Source organism: Apiospora marii (genome assembly GCF_038362585.1).
Source record: "Apiospora marii strain CBS 49790 chromosome Unknown utg000004l_segment0_segment1, whole genome shotgun sequence".
Classification (NCBI taxonomy): domain Eukaryota; kingdom Fungi; phylum Ascomycota; class Sordariomycetes; order Amphisphaeriales; family Apiosporaceae; genus Apiospora; species Apiospora marii.
In genome coordinates this window covers 641365-660487 of record NW_027117376.1, presented here as the reverse complement: position 1 = coordinate 660487, position 19123 = coordinate 641365, and the positions used below count along the sequence as shown (strand labels likewise).

Below are 19123 nucleotides of genomic sequence, written 5' to 3'. Positions count from 1 at the left end.
TTTGTTAGTTTCCGGTGGTTGCGTGTGGATGTTTGCCGTTTGTTCCCATCAAGCAGCAAGCACCGCTATCACTGTCTGCTCAGACAAAACTGTATGTCAGTAGGTAGAAATCTTCAACTTGCCAGGGGAATCAATTAACCAAATCACCAGGAGCATCTATAATGCCAGTGTCTGTTGAGGTAGTGTAGTCTACAAATCTTTCGGCTCACTATACGGCGGGATGGCTCTCAAATATATGAGTAAGTTTCCAGGAAACAGGGAAGCAGGTTCCGTTGGCACTGAGTTGGCACTGAGACCGCAAACAAAGGCTCGTTTGGGCCTACAGTCATCGAACCTCTACCCTGACCTTTGCCTCCAGACCGTCCACGCAAAATCCCAGCTGCCGTGGCCCGTCTCGCAGCTCAACCTCCCGCTTAACCCATTTTCCCACCTTCCTCTCCGTTTGCGAGGTCCCGTCCCCGGCGTTTGCCTCTGCGGCCGCCTCTTCTTTTTCTTCTTCGACATCATTTTCCTCTCCGCCGCTGTCGTCGTCGTCGACATCTACCTCGTCGTCAAAGCCGGCTACTGGGTCCCATTCACCCGTCTCCCAGACGAGGCGGAGATCCAAAGGCTTCTGGCCGAACAGCTTGCCGGCGATGCCCTTGACCCTGTAGATATCGTAGCTCTTGGGTATCTTGCTTGCTTTCTCAGATATCGGGGTCTCATTGTCGCCACGAGGTGCATGGTAAACGAATTGGACCGTGATCAGTCTCGCCTCCAGAAAGGCGGGATTGATCTCTTTCGTGCGGTTTACGACCGGGGCACCGTATAGCTCGCACAACGCCTCGTAGCGCTTGTGATATTTGATTACTTCTGCCTCCTGGCTTGGCGGGACGGCAGCAAGGTGCTTTCCTATGCGAGAGAGGTAGAACATCTCGGCATTTTGCCGGTCGGTCTGGGTGATGTTGCCAAAGTTGAGCTTCTCCAGCTGGGCGATGCGGCCCACGGTGATCATGTATGCATCTTCTCCAACCGACTTGGACTGGGCCGAGAGCTCGGGGTCGGGGTTCTCGTAGATGGGGTTGTGGGCGAACCTCAGCGAGGTCAGTCCTGGGAAAGTAGCCGACAGATCATCGATGAACGTCCAGTTCGAGGCCTGGTTGTAAGAAATGTCTAGGAACCGAACACTTGAAGAGAGAACGGGAGCCGGGTCCGAAGCATTGGAGGTGATGGCGCTGATGTTGTTCCCCTTCAGGTGGAGATTGCGCAGCGACTTCAGCTCCGATAGGCTGGCGATGTCCGCGAAGCTGGTAAACTCATTGAATTCCAAGTTGAGTGACACAAGAGTCGTGGATAGTGACTTGAAAGGCACAGCTGGTAGTGTTGAGAGCTGGTTTAAGTCGACGGACAGATTTGCCAGCGCAGGAAATTTGGTGGCCACATGGCATATCTCGTTCCAGCTCATGAGGTTCTCCTCCAAGGCTAACTCGACTACATTCGCAAAGACCTTTTCGGCATCTTGAAGCCCTTCATCCTGAAATACATCTTGGAACCGGTTACCACTGGACACATGAAATTAGCAGCCAGTCGTAGAAGACGCAATGTGACTAGGGAGAGGAGGAGGACCGCTCTTACTTTAGTCGCAAGTTCCGCAGGTTAGGCAGTTCCGAGCATATCCCGACAACTGTACCGAGATGCGCGAACAGGTTCCGGCTGAGCTCCAGGTTAATGATCTTCGGGCAGGTCTCCCCTATGCGCTCGTCGCCCTCCTCGTCGTCGTACGCACGGGCGATGCGCGTGCCGTCGAGGATGGCGTGCTTCAATTCGGCCAGGTCGGCTTGCTTGCGACGGATCTTCTCGAAGCCGACCTCCTCGGCGAGCTTGCCCGAAAACCGGATCTCAATGCCGCCCGTCGCGATCTCGGCCGTATACTTTTCCTTCAGAGCTGCGACGAAGCTCCGGGGCGCCTCAGCCGTCCTGGTGGGGCGCACAAAAGAGGCAGCGGTGGGCGATTTGGATTTGCCTTTGCCAGAAAGCGGGCGTGTCAGCAGACCGATCAATGATGCACGTCTGCTAAGACGAAAGGCTTACAGGTGAAGTATCGCTGTCCCTTGTGCGAGCCATCGTGTTTTCCTCGGGATGCGTCGTCCCATTCTACGCCAATCCAGTTCCCTGTGGTGCCGGCGACCTCGCCGATATACCGCGCGGTGCAAATGGCGCCATCGTAGGACAGCCGGTCGCCTACCTTTGCCTTTGGTGCCATAATTTTAAGAGAAGGTAGACGCAGTTTCAAATCATTGTGTACAGTGCCGTGTACGATGTTGTTTGTCAGAGGTGCAAACGCAAGTCTACATAGAAGCTAAGTCGATTGGAGGCAGTGGAAACTCTCACGGAGTCCCAGGCAACAGCAACCCTCACCTATCATTGCCAATGCCATTTCAACGCCATAAAATTCGTAGGACATATACGGCAGAATACCGTTTTCGTGTGAGAAGTTTTAATTCAACGTAAATTCTTGACTCAAAGGCTTGCTACTTCATGGAAAAACTCATGCTTAATTTTACAACTTGCTCTTGGCCTCCCCGACAACCTTCATCAAGGCCCGGCCGTTGCTCAGGCAGACCTTACCGCCCTCGACGCTCGTGACGAAGCGGATCTCCTCCCAGTCGCCCTTCATCTCGCCCGTCCGCCAGGCGTTGGTGACGAGCTTGTCGCCGGGCTTGACGGGGCTCGCGAAGCGGGCCTGGAACTCCTTGATGTTCTTGGGGTCGCTGCCGCCCAGCTTCTGCAGCAGGCCGTGGCAGGACGAGTTGAAGGAGTAGAGGCCGTGGATGATGGCGCCGCCGAAGCCCATCTTCTTGCCCGGCTCCGGGTGCGCGTGCAGCGGGTTGTAGTCGCCGTTGAGGCGGTACAGCAGCGCCGTCTGCTGCGTCGTCTGGTCCTCGAAGACGGCGTCGGGCTTCTTGCCCTTGGGCGGCGGGAAGTTCTCCGTCGCGGGGCCCTTGGGCCCGCCCCAGTTGCCCTGCGCCACGTAGAAGGCGCTGCCGATGGCGCGCGAGTAGACCTCGCCCGACCCGGCCTCGACCAGGTCCGTCTGCGTCTCGACCACGGTGCCCGGGCGGCCCTTGTCGTACACGCCCAGCACCTTGGTGCGGATCTCGAACTTCTTGCCGGCCGACGTCGGAGGGAGGGGCTTGAGGAACTGGACCAGGCGCTGGCCGTCGACGACGCGTCGCGCGTCGAACTCGGGGACGCCGGGGATCTTTTCGGCCTTCTGGGCGGCGTAGAAGTCGATTACTTCTTGCGCATCGTTCTTGAACGCTGTGGGCCGATGTTGTCAGTTAGCGAAAGAGCCCTTCTTTTGTTCGGCTCGGGGGACTGCTTGTACTTACGCAGGACAACCGGGTAAGTCGGGAAGACGGAGAAGTTGGGATCCAGCTCCTAGAATACGGTTAGACTACCAAGCAATATGCGAAAACCTCCCAAACGTTAGCGGCACTTACATAGAGGAACTGGAGCTCATCCGAGGTGCAGCCAATGCTGGCAGCGAAGAGAAGAGCATCGCGCTTCAGCCAGGACACCTCCTTGGCAGGGTACTCGAATCCAGCTCCAGGGCCACTCATTTTTGCGATGGTATGCTTAATGTCAAATCTTGCCGAAAGAAAGCAACGTGATGTATATGGGTATCAATGGTAAATTCAATTGACTGCAACCCCGTGTCTATAAACTTGAATATATATACAAGGAGGAGCTTGCCGAGAGAGCATCATTAAGGTTGACGCGGTCCCCTCTGCCGAGGTCCAATAGTGGGGAAGCGCTGTACCGGGACCTACCTAGGCAGTGCCTACAGGATGTAAGACGCCGGGGGAATAAACAGCGAGATTCAATTGCGCAAAGAGCATACTGGATATTATATACGATGGTAGGCATAAGCTATATCAACCATCGGTGGCGCATGCGCTAAAAGAAAGATAAGGTATGCACTCTAGAGGATTGCTATGCTATAGCGGTACTCAGTCCAAGGTATTGGCCAATACTATTGCGATTGACGGATCCATGTTCTGGTACAGGTCGAATTTAGCCATGCGAGTATAGCTGGCCTGTCTTGACCTCGAGTCAATCAATCCACTCACCTTATTTCGCGGCACCTATGTCATAGTAGGGCGGTTTCCGTTTGGTTAGATTCTGTCCGGCCGGTCCTTCTGCGGAGTGGAAACGGCGACAAAGCCGATTGAAATCTGGAGCGATAAATGCTTCAAGCTGACTGAAGCTGCAACACCTCATATACACCATTCATCGGCTTCAGACTGCCACCCATTTCTTTCGACGTCCCCGTTAGACATAGACTTACTGCTAGACCATCAAAGAAGAAGTTCATTCGCTTGAGCCCTTCCCATACATAATGCCGGCCTCAACATCAAAGTACCTTACCGGCGACACTGCGGCAATAAACGAGTTCATTGACCGCTTCGATGTGAGTCGCTGAAAATAAGCATTATTGGCGTGTTCAACTTGCTAATAATCCGAACCAGGTATTCCTATTTGACTGCGATGGTAATTCATGAAAACATCATTGAGACATATCGTCGAGCTCACAGCTAATGCCATGACGTAGGCGTTCTATGGTCTGGTGACCATCTCTTCGAGGGTATTGTTGAGACATTGGACTTTTTGAGATCCAAAGGTTAGTTTTCTACGAACTGGCCAGGATGGCGTCGCATGGGAAGAGAGTGGGCTGATCTGTCCGCACTAGGCAAGAAAGTGGTCTTCGTCACGAACAACTCCACCAAGTCGCGCCAGGATTACCAGAAGAAGCTCTCGAGCCTGGGCATCCCCAGCGAGGTGGAGGAGATCTTCGCGTCGGCGTACTCGTCCGCCATCTACATCTCGCGCATCCTGAAGCTGCCGGCCGGCAAGAACAAGGTCTTCGTCCTGGGCGAGAGCGGCATCGAATCGGAGCTCGCCACCGAGGGCGTGCCCTTCCTCGGCGGCACCGACCCCAGCCTGCGCCGCGACATCACGCCCGAGGACTTCAAGGGGCTGGCCGACGGCTCGGCGCTGGACCCCGAGGTCGGCTGCGTGCTGGCCGGGCTCGACTTCCACGTCAACTACCTCAAGCTCTCGACGGCGTACCAGTACCTCGCCCGCGGCGCCAAGTTCCTCGCCACCAACACGGACAGCACCTTCCCCATGGCCCACGGCTTCTTCCCGGGTGCCGGCTCCGTCTCGGTGCCCCTGATCAACATGACGGGCCAGCAGCCGACCGCGCTCGGCAAGCCCAGCCAGGCCATGATGGACGCCATTGAGGGCAAGTTCCAACTCGACCGCGCCCGGACCTGCATGGTCGGTGACCGCCTGAACACCGACATCCAGTTCGGCATCGAGGGCGGTCTCGGCGGCACCCTCGCTGTCCTCACCGGGGTGTCTAAGAAGGAGGATTGGGAGGCCGAGGACGCCAAGTTCGTCCCGGCTTACTACGCTGACAAGCTCAGCGATTTGCGTGCGACGAAGCAGTGAGATGGGTTTACCGGACAGAACCCGAGAAGTATTTTTTCTGACAGATAGAATATAGAATAGACATTTATGCGTGGCATTCCTGTTCAGGGCGAACCCGGCCCTTCGGCAGTAATACATGGCAGCCTATCATGTGGTTCATGCTGTTCCTGAGTGACCCGGTCAACCTGACTAGTCGGATAGGATTATCGCCATTGAGCAGTCGGATATGGTCTGGCCCGGGAGCGACCCTGGCAACGGCCGCACTCCATCGCCAAGTTACCGATCGGATGAGCTCACTACGCCGTAGCTGCATAGCATGGTCCAATGGGAGTATTCAGGTTAAATACGGTTAAATTCCCCCGCAGTCCCCTAACCCCCACAGACAGGCCGCTGCTGTATAGCTACCTGACTATGAACGGGTCATCGGACTCCCTTTATGAAAGCTTGGCCTTCCGTGGCTCCGGCATTGGGTACCGTCTGCCAAGCGAGTCATATAAAGAGCGGCCCATCAGGGGATTCACTGTGAGGTAGATATTGAGCAGCCAAGCCCGGTTTACTGGCCATATACTCAAAACAGCTGTTCTACACTTCGATATAAACGTTACCTATACATAATCCTCAGGCTGTCAGAGCAAGCTTAGACTTGGCCAAGCTACGTAGTCATACACGATGGATCCACCGGCGCCTCTGACCGAGGAGCAGAAGGAGTTCTTCCTAAAGAACGGTTACATCAAGCTGAGCCGCTGCTTCACACGCGAACAAGCGGCTGAGCTCACCGAAGGCGTCTGGACCCGCCTGGGGATGTCGGCGGACGACAAATCGACCTGGACGCAGCACAAGATCAACATGCCGTCGCACCGGACCTTTGACGCGGCCACCCTGGCCCCGAAGGCCTGGTCGGCCATCTGCGAGCTCTGCGGCGGGGCCGAGCGCGTCGACGAGCAGCGCTCGCGGTACTGGCGCGACAGCCTGATCGTGAACCTGGGCACGGCCGCGGGCGAGGGGAAACCCGTCCCGCCGCGCGCCCTCGACAACTGGCACGTCGACGGCGACTTCTTCGTGCACTACCTCGACAGCCCCGAGCAGGCGCTGCTCGTCATCCCGCTCTTCAGCGACGTGCCCCCCGAGGGCGGCGGCACCATGCTTTGCCCGGACGCCGTGCCCAAGATCGCCCGCTGGCTGTACGACCACCCGGAGGGCGTGTCCCCGCGCATGGTGCCGCGGGGCCACCCGGACTTTATCAAGGAGAAGAACCTCGAGTGGTACCTCGAGCTGGTGCGGGGGTGCGACGAGTTCGTCGAGGCGAGCGGCGAGGTCGGCGACGTGTTCCTGCTACACCCGCTCATGATGCACTCGGCCACTAGCAACGCGCTCCGCCACGCGCGCATCATCACCAACCCGCCCGTGAGCTTCCGGGCGCCGCAGGTCTTTGACCGCGAGGACGGGAGTGAGTACAGCTTGGTCGAGCTCAAGACGATACAGAGCGTGGGCGGGCTCGACAAGATGAAGGGCTGGAAGCCGACGATGCCGCCGGAGGCAATCGTCCCCATGCGGGTTCGGATACAGGAAGAGATGAAGAGGAAGGAGCTGCAAAGGCTGGAAGAAGCCAAGGGCGTTGCCGCTACGGCATGATGCCCATCTAGGCATACATACCTCTAGAGCTGTAAAGGGGGCGGACAAGAATTGGCATACAAGCAAGATATAAAGGAAGACTGGCAACTACAAAGCATACTATAAGCAATTTAAGCAACAAATAACGCAAATCGAATCAGACATACCGTCTAGGAGAAAACTCATCCCGGTATAGGGTTTCCCAACGATAGAATTGGCATCGCATCTAAAATCGAGACTGAGTAAGTCCCCCGGTTGGGTATTATGATATGTCTCCTACAGCGCCTAAACTGTTGGTAGGCCTAGTCCCATAGCTGTGAACCACCCCCACATTAGGTACTTAACCAAATCACTGCTAGGGCGAACTTTCATACCTTCAGATTTGTCGACTTCAACCCAAGAAGATCAATCAAGCCCGAGCCTGATAATCCAATCTTATACGAACGGACAAATGAGCACCGGGACTACCACCGCCGACACCATGTTGCCCGTAGAGCTGACACTCGTCGTGGCCGCGACGCGGGACATGGGCATTGGCCGCGCCGGCACTCTGCCATGGACCGGCCTCAGGAAAGAGATGGCCTACTTTGCCCGCGTGACCAAACGGCTCCCTGTCGACGTAAGACTCTTTTTCTCCCTGAATTCGCTCACGTTTCACAAGTTCATAGCTCTGTATCGCTATATAACGAGGAAAATAGACTCTTCAAGCTAACGCAAAGACAAAAAGGCGCAACCTCCGGCCATGAACGCCGCCATCATGGGACGCAAGACCTGGGACAGCATCCCGGTCAAGTTCCGGCCCCTAAAGGGCCGGCTAAACATTGTCATCAGCCGCTCGCACCCGGACGGCGGCAGCAGCGCGGCAGGCGTGGATTTGGAAAAGGAGCCGGTCAAGGTCGGCTCGCTGGCGCAGGCGCTCGAGTACCTCAAGACGCAGACGCCGCTGACAGAGGGGAAGGCGGCCAAGGCCTTCGTGATCGGCGGCGCCCAGATCTACGAGGCGTCGCTGGCGCTGCCGGAGGCGCGGCGGGTCCTGCTCACGCGCGTCATGGACGACTTTGAGTGCGACACCTTCTTCCCTCTGCGGCTGTCGGCCGGGGAGCAGGAGGACAAGGACGGCAAGAAGTGGGCGCAGCGGTCCAAGGAGGAGCTGGATGCGTGGACGGGGGAGACGGTGCCCGAGGGCGTGCAGGAGGAGAACGGGACAAAATACGAGTTTCAGATGTGGGAGCGACTTGATTAGACAGCAACTAGAATCTATAATAAGTGATGGCGCTCGGCCTCATCGTACAGCCCCCGTCCGTCTAAGTGCTTATGCAAAGTGGAATGTCCGAGCCGTGGTCTCCCCAACCAAGCCTTTTTTTATATTTACATTATTTTACATCTACAGTGCGGGGGCAGCCCTATACTGCGACTTTTTGGATGGGCGCCGCGGCGGGCTGGTCCGCCTTCGCCTTCGCCGCCACCGCGGGCGCATCGGGCAGGAGGCCCTCGAGCTCGCGGACGGGCTTGTCGACGACGTTGAGCTCGTTCTTGGCGGGCCACTTGAAGGCGGCCGGGGCCTGGGAGAAGAGGGCCTCGTCGGGCATCTGGTCGAGCATCTTGAGGGTGAGGCGCATCCAGCTGACGACGGCGGCGACGGCGCGGACGTCGACGTCGGGCTGCGCGCTGAAGACGTTGCGCCAGACGGCCGACGCCAGCACCGCGTCGCCCCGCGCCACCCCTTCGTCGTACGCCGCCAGCAGGCCCCGCCACGTCACGAACAGGTCCTTGAGGTACCGCTGCCGCACCCCGCGCGACGCGATGCCGTGCGTCAGGTCCATGCGCTCCTCGGCGTCGAAGAAGTAGTGGTCCACCAGCTGCTGCTGCCACGACTTGGCCGCCTCCCGGTCCAGGTTGCGCAGCCGCGCGCACACGAGGTACATGTGGAGCATCGTCACCTGCGACCAGGAGCTGAATGTCGCGGGGAGGCCGAAGTCTAGGTACAGAGAGAAAAAGTGCAATAGTCAGTCCCGGTGCTCGTGGCTAAGAGAGTGCAAAGAGCAAGAGTTACGAACCTGTGTGCCACATTGTCTTCCCCACGCCAATCTCGATGCCGTCCTCCGTCTTTTGTACTGTGCCATTGCGCTTGTCCTCCTCGGAAATCGTGTAATGGGCCTGGCTCGCGCAGGTCTTGTAGATGATCTCGGTCGCTCGGTGGACTTGGTAGGGCTGGGCGCTAGACTGCAGGATGGAGCCAATGGTGTTCTTAATGAAGTCGGGCACCAACGCCTGGGACCGAGGTGTGCTCGAGAACTTTCGTCGTTGCTGCTGCTGCTGCGTCGGCTGGCGTTGGGAGATCTGGCTGGGGGCTGCTGGTAGACGGGAGGCTGCTATTATCGAGGACGCAGAAGAAGCTTCCGCCGAGTTTGAAGTAAACCGTGCCGACTGGCGGGCCAATTGGCCGACATGACTTCTACAGCTCCGGCAAGCCATTGCTACAGAGTTGATATGATGCTTGAAAGACCGTGGGCACACCGTAACAACGAGTATGTGTAAACGGTGGTGGGTGTATGGTACTCTGAGGTCTTCACGTCATCGAAATCTGTAGTATCAAATGCGACTCGAGCAAAAAAATGCGTGGAGTTGAGAGCTTGCCGCACTAAGCGTCGGCGATCGGCCCCAGGGAATTTAGGGACCAAGATTTGGAGGGACCTCTCAGCATCTTTAAAGCTTACCTTCGTTTTCACTGATCACCAATGCAAATGTTAAACAGTAGATGCATCAATCCAATGAATTTCTGCTCAAATATAACGTTCAGTGGTCTGATTGAGTTGTAGTACAGCAGGAATTGAACTTCGTCTGTGTCATATTCTTGCTTCTACGTGTACTTAGGAGTCTCCGAGTGATATCTCTAAAACGATACACTCCGTTTTGGGTATCTGTCGATTCCAGAATCATCACATAAGTTGCTCTCTGGCTCAGAGCCATGGGCATAGAATGATGATACAATTATACATCCGTCTCAGCCATGGTATTTGGCTAGTACCAGCGAAGCATTGGTACCTCCAAAACCGAAACTGTTGGTGATGGCAACCTCGACCTCTTTCTGCTGCGCATGATTCGGTACCAGATTGAATTTCGGGACAACATCCGGCTCATGCAGGTTCAAAGTTGGTGGAACTACGTTCTATTTGGGGTTAGCAACAGAGATCCTGAATATAATTCCTGAAGTTTGGGATAACTTACATTTTGAACCGAAAGAACCGATATCAAAGTCTCTATAGCACCTGCTGCTCCTAACAAGTGACCTAGGGAACCTTTGGTCCCGCTGACTGTGACTTCTGACTCATTCGCATACCCCTCGGAGCCCGCCATGAGAGATCTCATAGCTAAAGTCTCGGCAGCATCGCCAATGGCCGTCCCGGTCGCATGCGCGTTCACGTAGTCGACTTGGTTGGGTCTTAGCCCCGCCGACCTCAAGGCCTTCTTCATGGCTAGCAAAGCGCCCGAGCCGTCTTCGCGGGGGGCCGTCATGTGGTGCGCATCGCCGCTGGAGCCGTATCCTCGGAGTTCCGCATACACGCGGGCTCCTCTGGCCTTCGCATGCTCCAGCTCTTCGAGAATGACCACGGCCGCGCCCTCCGACACCACGAACCCGTCCCGCCCGCGGTCAAAGGGGCGGCAGCTCGCGGACGGATCGTGATTATAGGCAGTCGACAGGGACCGGGACCTGCCAAAGCCGGCAAAGGTCAGGGGATGAATACATGCTTCTGCGCCCCCGGCCAGCATGACGTCTGCGTCGCCACAGGCGATAAAGCGCGATGCATCTCCTATAGAGTGGGCGCCCGTCGTGCAGGCTGTTGTTGCGGTGTGATTTGGCCCTTGAAAACCATACTTCATGGCTATATGGCCAGCTGCCATATTGATGAGGATTTTGGGGACGAAGATGGGCGAAACTTTCTTGTAGCCCTGTTATTCAGGATTAGTATCTCGAATTCCCTGCAGCAGGAACATAGATATAGAAAAGTAAGGAAACATACGCCTTTCTCATATGCAAGGGCTGTCTTATATATCTCATCCAGATTGCCGATCCCACTGCCTAGACAGACCCCCGTCATCTCAAGCTGTTCACGCTTCGATGGTGACCATTCTGCATCAGCCAGGGCTTCCGATGCAGCCGCCATGGCATACTGCGTGAACAGTGACGTCCGTCGTTCCTCTGACTGCGTAAGCCAATCGCTCGATTGCCATCCTCCGTCGTCAAGGCTCCCTTTCGGAACGATGCCCGCAACTGTGCTCGATAGCTCCTGCCATTGCTTGCGTGGCTCATACTCGGCGACACTGACGATGCCGCAATGGCTCTCGAGGAGGCGCTTCCATGTCCGCTTCACACCCACGCCGAGAGGTGTTACGGCACCTAGCCCCGTGACCACAACCCGACGCATGGCATTCCCGGTATTGCCGTTCTAAACAGCAAATTGCGATACGGTGGCTTGCTTGTACATCATATCAGGATGACGGGCCTCGGTTGGGCATCGAGACAAATTCTAAGTATTCCGAGAGATGCCGAATAATATACGCAAGCTGTAGCTGGGGTGTATAAAATTGGACGCTGGGCGAAAGAGCTATCTGGATTGAGCCTAGGCCCGAGCTGACACCCCTGGAGGTTGTAGTGGGTCAAGGGTCCTAATCCAACCTCAGCTGAAGCTTCAATGGAACATCAACATGCACCTCAACATATCGCAACAACCCAGCTTCGTTGTTCTACGTCCGCAATTGGAAAAGACGCATTACTTATTAGCTGGGCACGTCTAGCTATACTTAAAGCTTCCTCGTAGGCCGGCTATTTATTTCCTCTGATTGCTCCTCGATTATTATACTTATCCCAAAGCACCGTGCTTCCTGGCGGCGCTTAGCGGCTCGCTTATCTCCTTTACTGGCTGCAAGTCATTTGTTTCACTCAGCTCCTTCGGACACGTTTCGGGTGACATAAGATTTCGGGATCGCGGTGCAGGCTCTTGGTGATCTGTCAATCCACCACGCCGGACTGGTGCATGTGAAGGATTCTTCACGGCTGAAACCACAGGATTCGTGTGGTTTTTCTTGAAGCCCAGCAACAGCTACTCACCATACGCTCTTCGCATCTCGACTCAGCCAATATCTTAAATTAAGATGCGATGAGCGCGACGGAATCTGTAGTTACGTTGGAACTCTGATCTGGGGGTTCGTTTGGATAACGATTACTCAAAATCGCTATCGGGTGCAGAATGAGCGCTTCACCGCATCCGGGACCGTCCGGTACCTCTGCTGGGCGGAAGTACCGAGATGAGGCTGCTCGTGACAGCGATGATAATGGAGCTGCAGAGTCGAGCGGCCGAGATGCCGCGGGAGCCACCTCGAGATTTGAGGACCCCAACGACAAGCTGAAGCAGCAGCTCTCCGATTGGGGTGATGCAACCGCCCACAACAGTGAACCCTATGAGGAAGGCGAAGAATATGAGATGCTTCTGGATCCCAATCTACCCAGCGAGGACGAAACAGGCTCGAGAAGGGCTACCTCACAGGACTCCATTGGTCTAGATGACGATGAGGCTCACTTCAAGGGGGGCGAGGAGCAGGAGGACTCGCCATATCCCGAGGTGCGTGCTGCTGTCCACAACTACGATGAGGATCTCCCTTGCAACACCGTGCGGGCTTGGACCATTGGTATGACGCTGGTCACTGTGGGTGCATCGATGAACACCCTGCTCTCTCTCCGACGTCCAACAATTGGCCTCGGATCCTTGATCGCACAGATTATCGCGTGGCCAATGGGCAAGGCTTGGGAGAAGGTGATGCCTGAAAGACACTACCACACATTTGGTATGAGGTGGAGCCTTAACCCGGGCCCCTTCAACGTCAAGGAGCATTCGGTTATCGTCGTGATGGCAAACGTTTCATTTTCGGTTGCCTATGCCACCGACATCATTCTGGCGCAGAAGGTGTTCTACAAGCAGGACTTTGGCATGGTATTTCAGCTCTTGCTGACCATCACCACCCAATCCCTTGGCTATGGTATTGCCGGGACTATGCGGAAATTCCTTGGTAAATATGCTTACTACCCCAATCTTCTGAAGCTATGTTAACTCTAATCAAGTATACCCGGCATCTATGGTTTGGCCAGGTAACCTGGTCGCAGTGGCTTTGTTGAACGCAATGCATGAGAAACCCGGACCGCCAGATCCAACAATTATCGGGGGCACAATGCCCAAGTATAGATGGTTTGGCGTGATTACCCTGGGTTCGTTTCTATATTACTTTATCCCTGGATTCTTTGCACAGTTCCTGAGTGTATTCGCCTTTGCCACTTGGATGGCCCCGAACAACGCGGTCGTAAACCAGCTGTTTGGTGGTAACACCGGGTTGTCAATACTGCCTATCACCTTCGACTGGACCCAGATAGCTGGGTTCGTCGGATCTCCATTGATTCCGCCTTGGTAAGTCACGGTCTGGACATATGCCCAAACAACTAGTCTTTGGCTCACATGTTCTGCAGGCATGCCATTGCCAACACATTGGTCGGCGTGGTCGTTTTCTTCTTGGGGATGTCTTCTTTCCTGCACTATACCGGCGTTTGGTATGCCCAGTACTTGCCAATGAGCGACGCCTCGACATATGACAATACTGGTGCGCCCTACAATACAACTCGAATTCTCACGAAGGACTTCGTTCTGGACGAGGAAGCCTACAAGGCATATTCTCCCCTATTTATTAGGTATTTGCATCCTCGCACATCTTCCCACAATCTTTAATGCTAATCTGGCCATAGCACAACGTTTGCCATAGCCTATGGTCTTTCATTTGCTGCAATTACATCGCTTATCGTATATACGTTTCTACATCATCGTAAAACTATATGGCGACAGTACCAGAACAGCACGACTGAGAAGCCTGATATTCATATGAAACTCATGAGGAAGTATGTTGAGGCGCCCACCTGGTGGTACACGGGTCTCTTCGTGATCGTAAGTCAAATTTGAGTGTCAACAATTAGGTCGGCCTGCTTACAATTGCATAGGTCCTTCTTTTCGGCTTCTATACAGTCTTGGCCTACCCTACCAATCTTACGTGGTGGGCGTTCCTGCTGGCCGTTGGAATCTCCTTTGCTTTCTCGCTCCCTATTGGCATTATTCAAGCCGTGACGAATACCCAGATCGGCCTTAATGTTCTGACTGAGTTCGTATACGGTTATATCCAACCCGGGAGACCCTTGGCCCTGATGATGTATGATACCCATCTCTCTCAGACACGAAGCAATGAAGGCCCAAGCTAATCATAGTAGATTCAAAACTTTCGGCTATATTACGATGTCACAAGCCTTAGGCTTTGTGGCCGATCTCAAGTTCGGTCACTATATGAAAATACCCCCTCGGACAATGTTCATGTCTCAGGTTGTGGCCACTACATTTTCGTGCTTTATTCAGGTTATCGTATTGAATCTGGCGCTTTCAAACATCGACGGCGTCTGTGAGCCGACTCAGCCAGAACACTTTTCGTGTCCTGGTGGCAGGGTCTTCTTCTCAGGTCAGTACCAGGTGACAACGATCATTAAACAACTAGCGCTGACAATTTGCAAAGCGTCGGTGATATGGGGTCTCATCGGCCCTGCCAGGATATTCTCCATCGGGCAGATATACTCGGGGCTTTTCTGGTTCTTCTTGCTTGGTGCCGTCACTCCGATCGTCATCTACTGGTACACCAAGAAGCACCCCAAGTCTTTCACCCGATTCCTCATAGCGCCTCTCATCTTTGGCGGCGCCGGCTCTATTCCTCCCGCCTCTCCGCTCAACTACTTATCGTGGGGGTTTGTGGGGTTTGTGTTCCAGTTCTGGATCAAGAGGAGATATTTCCGGTGGTGGAGCCGGCTGAACTTCCTGACTTCTTCGGGTCTCGACCTCGGGTTGGCGCTCGCGACTCTGGTCATCTTCTTCGCCTTCACGCTCCATGACATTAAGGCGCCTTCTTGGTGGGGCAACAATGTGGTGGAGAGCACCATGGACTACCAGGGCACGGCTGTGCAGGTGAAGCTGCCGCCGGGGGAGACATTTGGGCCTCAGGTCTGGTAGTTGCAGTGTGACTTTGATCCATAGAGATAGGCACACAACGAGTTGCTGGTCGCGTTAGCAGCGCGGCTATCAAACCTAACAACCTCCTAAAACCATATTTGGCTTCTAGACAAGCCCCCAAAGCCATTCACATGGCTAAGTAAAGGTGGCATGATAAGATGGCTTGCTAGACCTGAGCCATAGCCTTTGCGTCGCAGGCAGCAAATGTTTGATGCCGTATTTTGCTGGCAATGTGTCCATATGCGGGTAGGACTGATCTGCTTGCCGCCTGGTATGTTGGTAAAAGATAGTCGCAATCATGAATAACTACAAACAACTTGCCAATAAATTGCCGAAATCATGATATAGACAACGATCAATTGCTCTGGTCAGAGTCATCACGTCTCTGTTTTCGGCAGGTATGGGAAGCAGCGTTTGCCGGTCACATGTCCGATTTACGGCCGAGATGGCTTGCTCCTGCCGTCGGAACTGTACTCGAAACACATAAGAAGAAGCGTTGGAAAGAAAAGCCAATCCAGCAAGGGAACAAGGACAGACTGATCCCTGCCCTGCCTTCCGAATTCTCCTTGCCCTCCTGAGACCTCGATATCTTTATTTTGACAGACGCGAGACAACGCCGGAAGTACCCTTTTTTTCCCCAGGACCCCTCCCAGAATATCAGCCTGCCTGGGTTCAGCATTTGTTTAGGTAGCTTGTGTACCTCTCTTGCCTCCGCTTGTTGCAACGACACGAGCCACAAATCCCCTAACCTTGTCTCACGTTATCCACCGGTGTCAGAGACATGCCACTGGAAGTCGGCATCATTGGCGCAGGCATTGGTGGCTTGAGTGCTGCAATCGCTTTGCGACGTGCAGGGGCACAGGTCGAGGTAAGTTGGCCTGGTCTCTCTGTCTCTTCCTTCCTCCGTCTCGCGTGGTACATGAAATCCCGCGTATCCTGGGGCTGGAGACTGAAAAAGACTTTGTACGACTCTAAACGTATTCGTGAATTTCTAATTATGGATTGTAGGTTTTCGAAAGGTCAACCTTTGCGGATGAGGTCGGCGCGGCCATCACCATCACGCCCAATGGCTCCCGCATACTGGACGCTTGGGGTTTCGATAATGAAGACGCTCACATCGTTGAGGCCGCAGGCATGCGTATGGTGGATGCCGACGACCTCGAGCCCATGCTGACGGAAGAGTTTCACTCCCTCAAAGACGAGTTCGGGTCCAAGATGGGTTTTTACCATAGAGCCGAGCTGCACAGGGTCCTGAGAGAAATGGCCCAGAGCAACGACGGCAGCCAACCGGGCAAACCAGTCAAGCTTCATCTCGGCGAGGCGGTCGTGCATGTCGATTGCGACAAGGGTGTCATTTGCATGGAATGCGGGAGGACGACGAGCAAGGATCTCGTGGTCATCGCAGATGGCATCCGTTCGAATCTCATCAAAGACGTCACAGGCAAAAAGGAACCGGCCAAGGACTTGGGTTGGTCTGTTTACCGTTGCCTCATCCCGATGGATAGCGTCCTCGAAGATAAGGAATTAAGGGGTCTTTTCAATGGGGAAGCGCCTGGCTACTGGGTCCCGTGCAGCCTTCCGGACACCTTCTACATGGTCACCTACCCCTGCCGTACGCGCCGTGGGAAGTTGATGATGAACGTGGCGCTGCGGCACACCACGCGGCCTCAGCACGAGAAGAAGGAGGACTGGAACTCTCCCGCCACGGTGGACGATGCGCTCCATGTGGTGTCCCCCTACCACCCCCTCCTCGGCAAGCTGCTGCAGAAGGCCGAGGAGATCAAGGTGCACAAGCTCCTGCGCCGGGACCCGTTGGACAAGTACACCCGCGGCCGCGCCGTCATTCTCGGCGACGCCGCCCACACCATCCCGCCCACGCACGCGCAGGGGGCCGTGCTGGCCATTGAGGAAGCCGCGGCGCTCGAGACGCTCTTCCGGGGAGTAAGTGGCAAGGACTTGGTCGCGGGCCGGCTCAAGGTGTACAGTAGCGTGATGAAGAAGCACATCCACGTCGTCCAGCACCTGTCGGATACCATCCCGGGTATGTACGACGAGTACCGGCAGAAGGCTGAGGAGCTCTGGGGCGACGGTCTCTACCCGTGCGAGGCCTACGGTTTCAGCGCACCGGTCCGGCAGTTCCTCTACAGCTACGACGTGCGAGCCGAGATCGAGGAGGGAATGCGTAAGGCGGGCATGTGAAGTTGCTGAGACTCCCTCCTCCTGCCGGCTCGCTACTGGAAAAGGCGGCGGATAGGCAAGACTTACGAGGTTTGATGAGAAGGGGGGCTCGTTTCGTCATGGCGGTTGAATTGGTAGATTTTGGAAAGAAGCGACTTCATCATTTCTTGTCTTTTCTTTCTTGCTTATTGCTCACGATGTTAGACGAAAAGAACGACACACGTTAACGCATAGGACGGCCAAGATTGCTACTGAAAACATTGCACGGATGGCTGGCTGAGAATGAATGCATGGGCGGCCAAACACACGCTAGGGATTTTCCTTTCGAGTCTTCTGTCTCTCTCCCCTTTATCAAGTCAACGGGAAAGTGGGATATGTCATTTCCTGTCTGCATTGCTCGCTTGCTTGCTACTGTTGTAGCTCCTCCCCTTCGAGATATTCTTTAATAGTATAGTATTGAATAGCACAAATTGGAATCACAACTAGGTTGCCAGTTGATGGTCAATTAACTTCTCGAGGCTGTAAGGTAAATTTATACATGTGTGATAAATCCGATGCCATAAGATACTTTTCATAAGGGTAACGAAGAAAATGAAGATATCGCTGATCCAGCTCGTTATCCCACGGATATTATTCAAGGGGTTCATAACTGGAATGTCACCAGGAACATGTTCCCGTCAAAATCGCTGGTGATATGAGCACTCCCAGACCTTCACAGTTGCCCTTCAACAAGGCTTGATTCTACGGGATACCATGATATGTCATGCGAGACGAGGTTCTAGGATATAGAGCTCACAAAGCTACATGCACATAGATATCCTTCGCATTTGGGTTTGATGTTTCGGTCTAGGCCATGTATGCTATAAGGGGCATGCTCCTCTTGAGACTCTGCAGCTTCGCTCGTTGAGATCGAGTAAGCTAGCCTCTACGAACCAATCCAGCTAATGCAACTCTACAATTTAAAATTCATGTTCATGATTCGACATAGTCCCGTAAGGAAACATTAGAGAAGGGATACCAGGCTCCCCTGGAGCAGAGGCAACCAAGGCCGCCGTCAGGAGCTTGAGTGTCCGACTTCACTTGAAGAAAAACATCACAGGGAATCCCGAAACCTCCGAGCGCATATAGCCCTGGATCAGATACGGAGCCATTAGGTCGTGCTAGCATGCCTTTTTCTTGCTTCCCAGCCCAGCAGTTTCGACGATCATACTCTACGATGGACTGGGCTTGAACCATCAGCTCATCCGTGATCAGGTTGGGTGAGGGTCTCTTTCTACGTGGAGCACCGAACTTTTCGCGAACTTCTCAAAAGTCGGGAAGCAGCTGGTGGGCGCTTATCTTGCTACTACGTCGTGATCGATCATCTTGTTTTTCGCGGGGTCGCCGTTCACCGTACAGAAGGCGCAAGGGTTGAGTTGAAGAAAAAAATTCATAAGTTTCAACTTTTTTGACTCAGAAGAGCGGTGACCAGGCCGATGACGTCGCGATGCTAGGTCTGAAGTGCCGACGAAGCGCTCAGATACCGGACAATTGTAATTTATCGAGTTTTTCCTTCTATTTTTCTTTGCTTTTGGGCATCTGCCCGAAGAATTCCCAATGCCCGATGAACTGCCCCCCCCAGGTTTGCTGTCTTGCCTTGTCTCCATCCACAGATGGGTATGTCGTAGTTAGCAGGCCTCCCAACGGCGTGGGCCGGCCGTTTTTTGGGGACGAATGCGATGGGATGGGGCCGCATCGCTGGCCGCGCGCATCGCCCAACGAACGAACTCAAC

General features: G+C 54.6%; 8 protein-coding genes across 8 annotated transcripts; 5 read left to right on the top strand and 3 right to left on the bottom strand.

Moving 5' to 3' along the window:
- Positions 1-325: 325 nt before the first annotated feature.
- PG985_007173 (uncharacterized protein) lies at positions 326-3602 on the bottom strand (the record flags this gene model as incomplete). The annotated part of the gene is made up of 6 exons (XM_066826942.1): positions 326-1541; positions 1615-2002; positions 2071-2327; positions 2544-3300; positions 3372-3420; positions 3483-3602. The coding sequence occupies 6 exons, from the start codon at positions 3600-3602 to the stop codon at positions 326-328; spliced, it is 2787 nt and encodes a 928-aa protein (XP_066684617.1).
- Positions 3603-4381: 779 nt separating this feature from the next.
- On the top strand, positions 4382-5782 carry PG985_007172 (phosphoglycolate/pyridoxal phosphate phosphatase; the record flags this gene model as incomplete). Its single annotated transcript, XM_066826941.1, has 5 exons — positions 4382-4453; positions 4512-4533; positions 4595-4663; positions 4733-5492; positions 5677-5782. 5 exons carry the CDS (start codon positions 4382-4384, stop codon positions 5780-5782), a joined length of 1029 nt encoding a protein of 342 aa, XP_066684616.1.
- A 362-nt stretch (positions 5783-6144) lies between these two features.
- Positions 6145-7107, top strand: PG985_007171 (uncharacterized protein; the record flags this gene model as incomplete). Its single annotated transcript, XM_066826940.1, has 1 exon — positions 6145-7107. The coding sequence occupies one exon, from the start codon at positions 6145-6147 to the stop codon at positions 7105-7107; it is 963 nt and encodes a 320-aa protein (XP_066684615.1).
- Positions 7108-7567: 460 nt separating this feature from the next.
- Positions 7568-8329, top strand: PG985_007170 (dihydrofolate reductase; the record flags this gene model as incomplete). The annotated part of the gene is made up of 2 exons (XM_066826939.1): positions 7568-7705; positions 7814-8329. The coding sequence occupies 2 exons, from the start codon at positions 7568-7570 to the stop codon at positions 8327-8329; spliced, it is 654 nt and encodes a 217-aa protein (XP_066684614.1).
- Positions 8330-8489: 160 nt separating this feature from the next.
- On the bottom strand, positions 8490-9561 carry PG985_007169 (uncharacterized protein; the record flags this gene model as incomplete). Its single annotated transcript, XM_066826938.1, has 2 exons — positions 8490-9064; positions 9144-9561. The coding sequence occupies 2 exons, from the start codon at positions 9559-9561 to the stop codon at positions 8490-8492; spliced, it is 993 nt and encodes a 330-aa protein (XP_066684613.1).
- A 529-nt stretch (positions 9562-10090) lies between these two features.
- PG985_007168 (uncharacterized protein) lies at positions 10091-11513 on the bottom strand (the record flags this gene model as incomplete). Its single annotated transcript, XM_066826937.1, has 3 exons — positions 10091-10255; positions 10315-11037; positions 11109-11513. The coding sequence occupies 3 exons, from the start codon at positions 11511-11513 to the stop codon at positions 10091-10093; spliced, it is 1293 nt and encodes a 430-aa protein (XP_066684612.1).
- Positions 11514-12335: 822 nt separating this feature from the next.
- Positions 12336-15173, top strand: PG985_007167 (Sexual differentiation process protein isp4; the record flags this gene model as incomplete). The annotated part of the gene is made up of 7 exons (XM_066826936.1): positions 12336-13152; positions 13205-13544; positions 13604-13822; positions 13877-14072; positions 14126-14283; positions 14354-14631; positions 14686-15173. The coding sequence occupies 7 exons, from the start codon at positions 12336-12338 to the stop codon at positions 15171-15173; spliced, it is 2496 nt and encodes an 831-aa protein (XP_066684611.1).
- A 781-nt stretch (positions 15174-15954) lies between these two features.
- PG985_007166 (uncharacterized protein) lies at positions 15955-17372 on the top strand (the record flags this gene model as incomplete). Its single annotated transcript, XM_066826935.1, has 2 exons — positions 15955-16041; positions 16182-17372. 2 exons carry the CDS (start codon positions 15955-15957, stop codon positions 17370-17372), a joined length of 1278 nt encoding a protein of 425 aa, XP_066684610.1.
- Positions 17373-19123: the final 1751 nt, after the last annotated feature.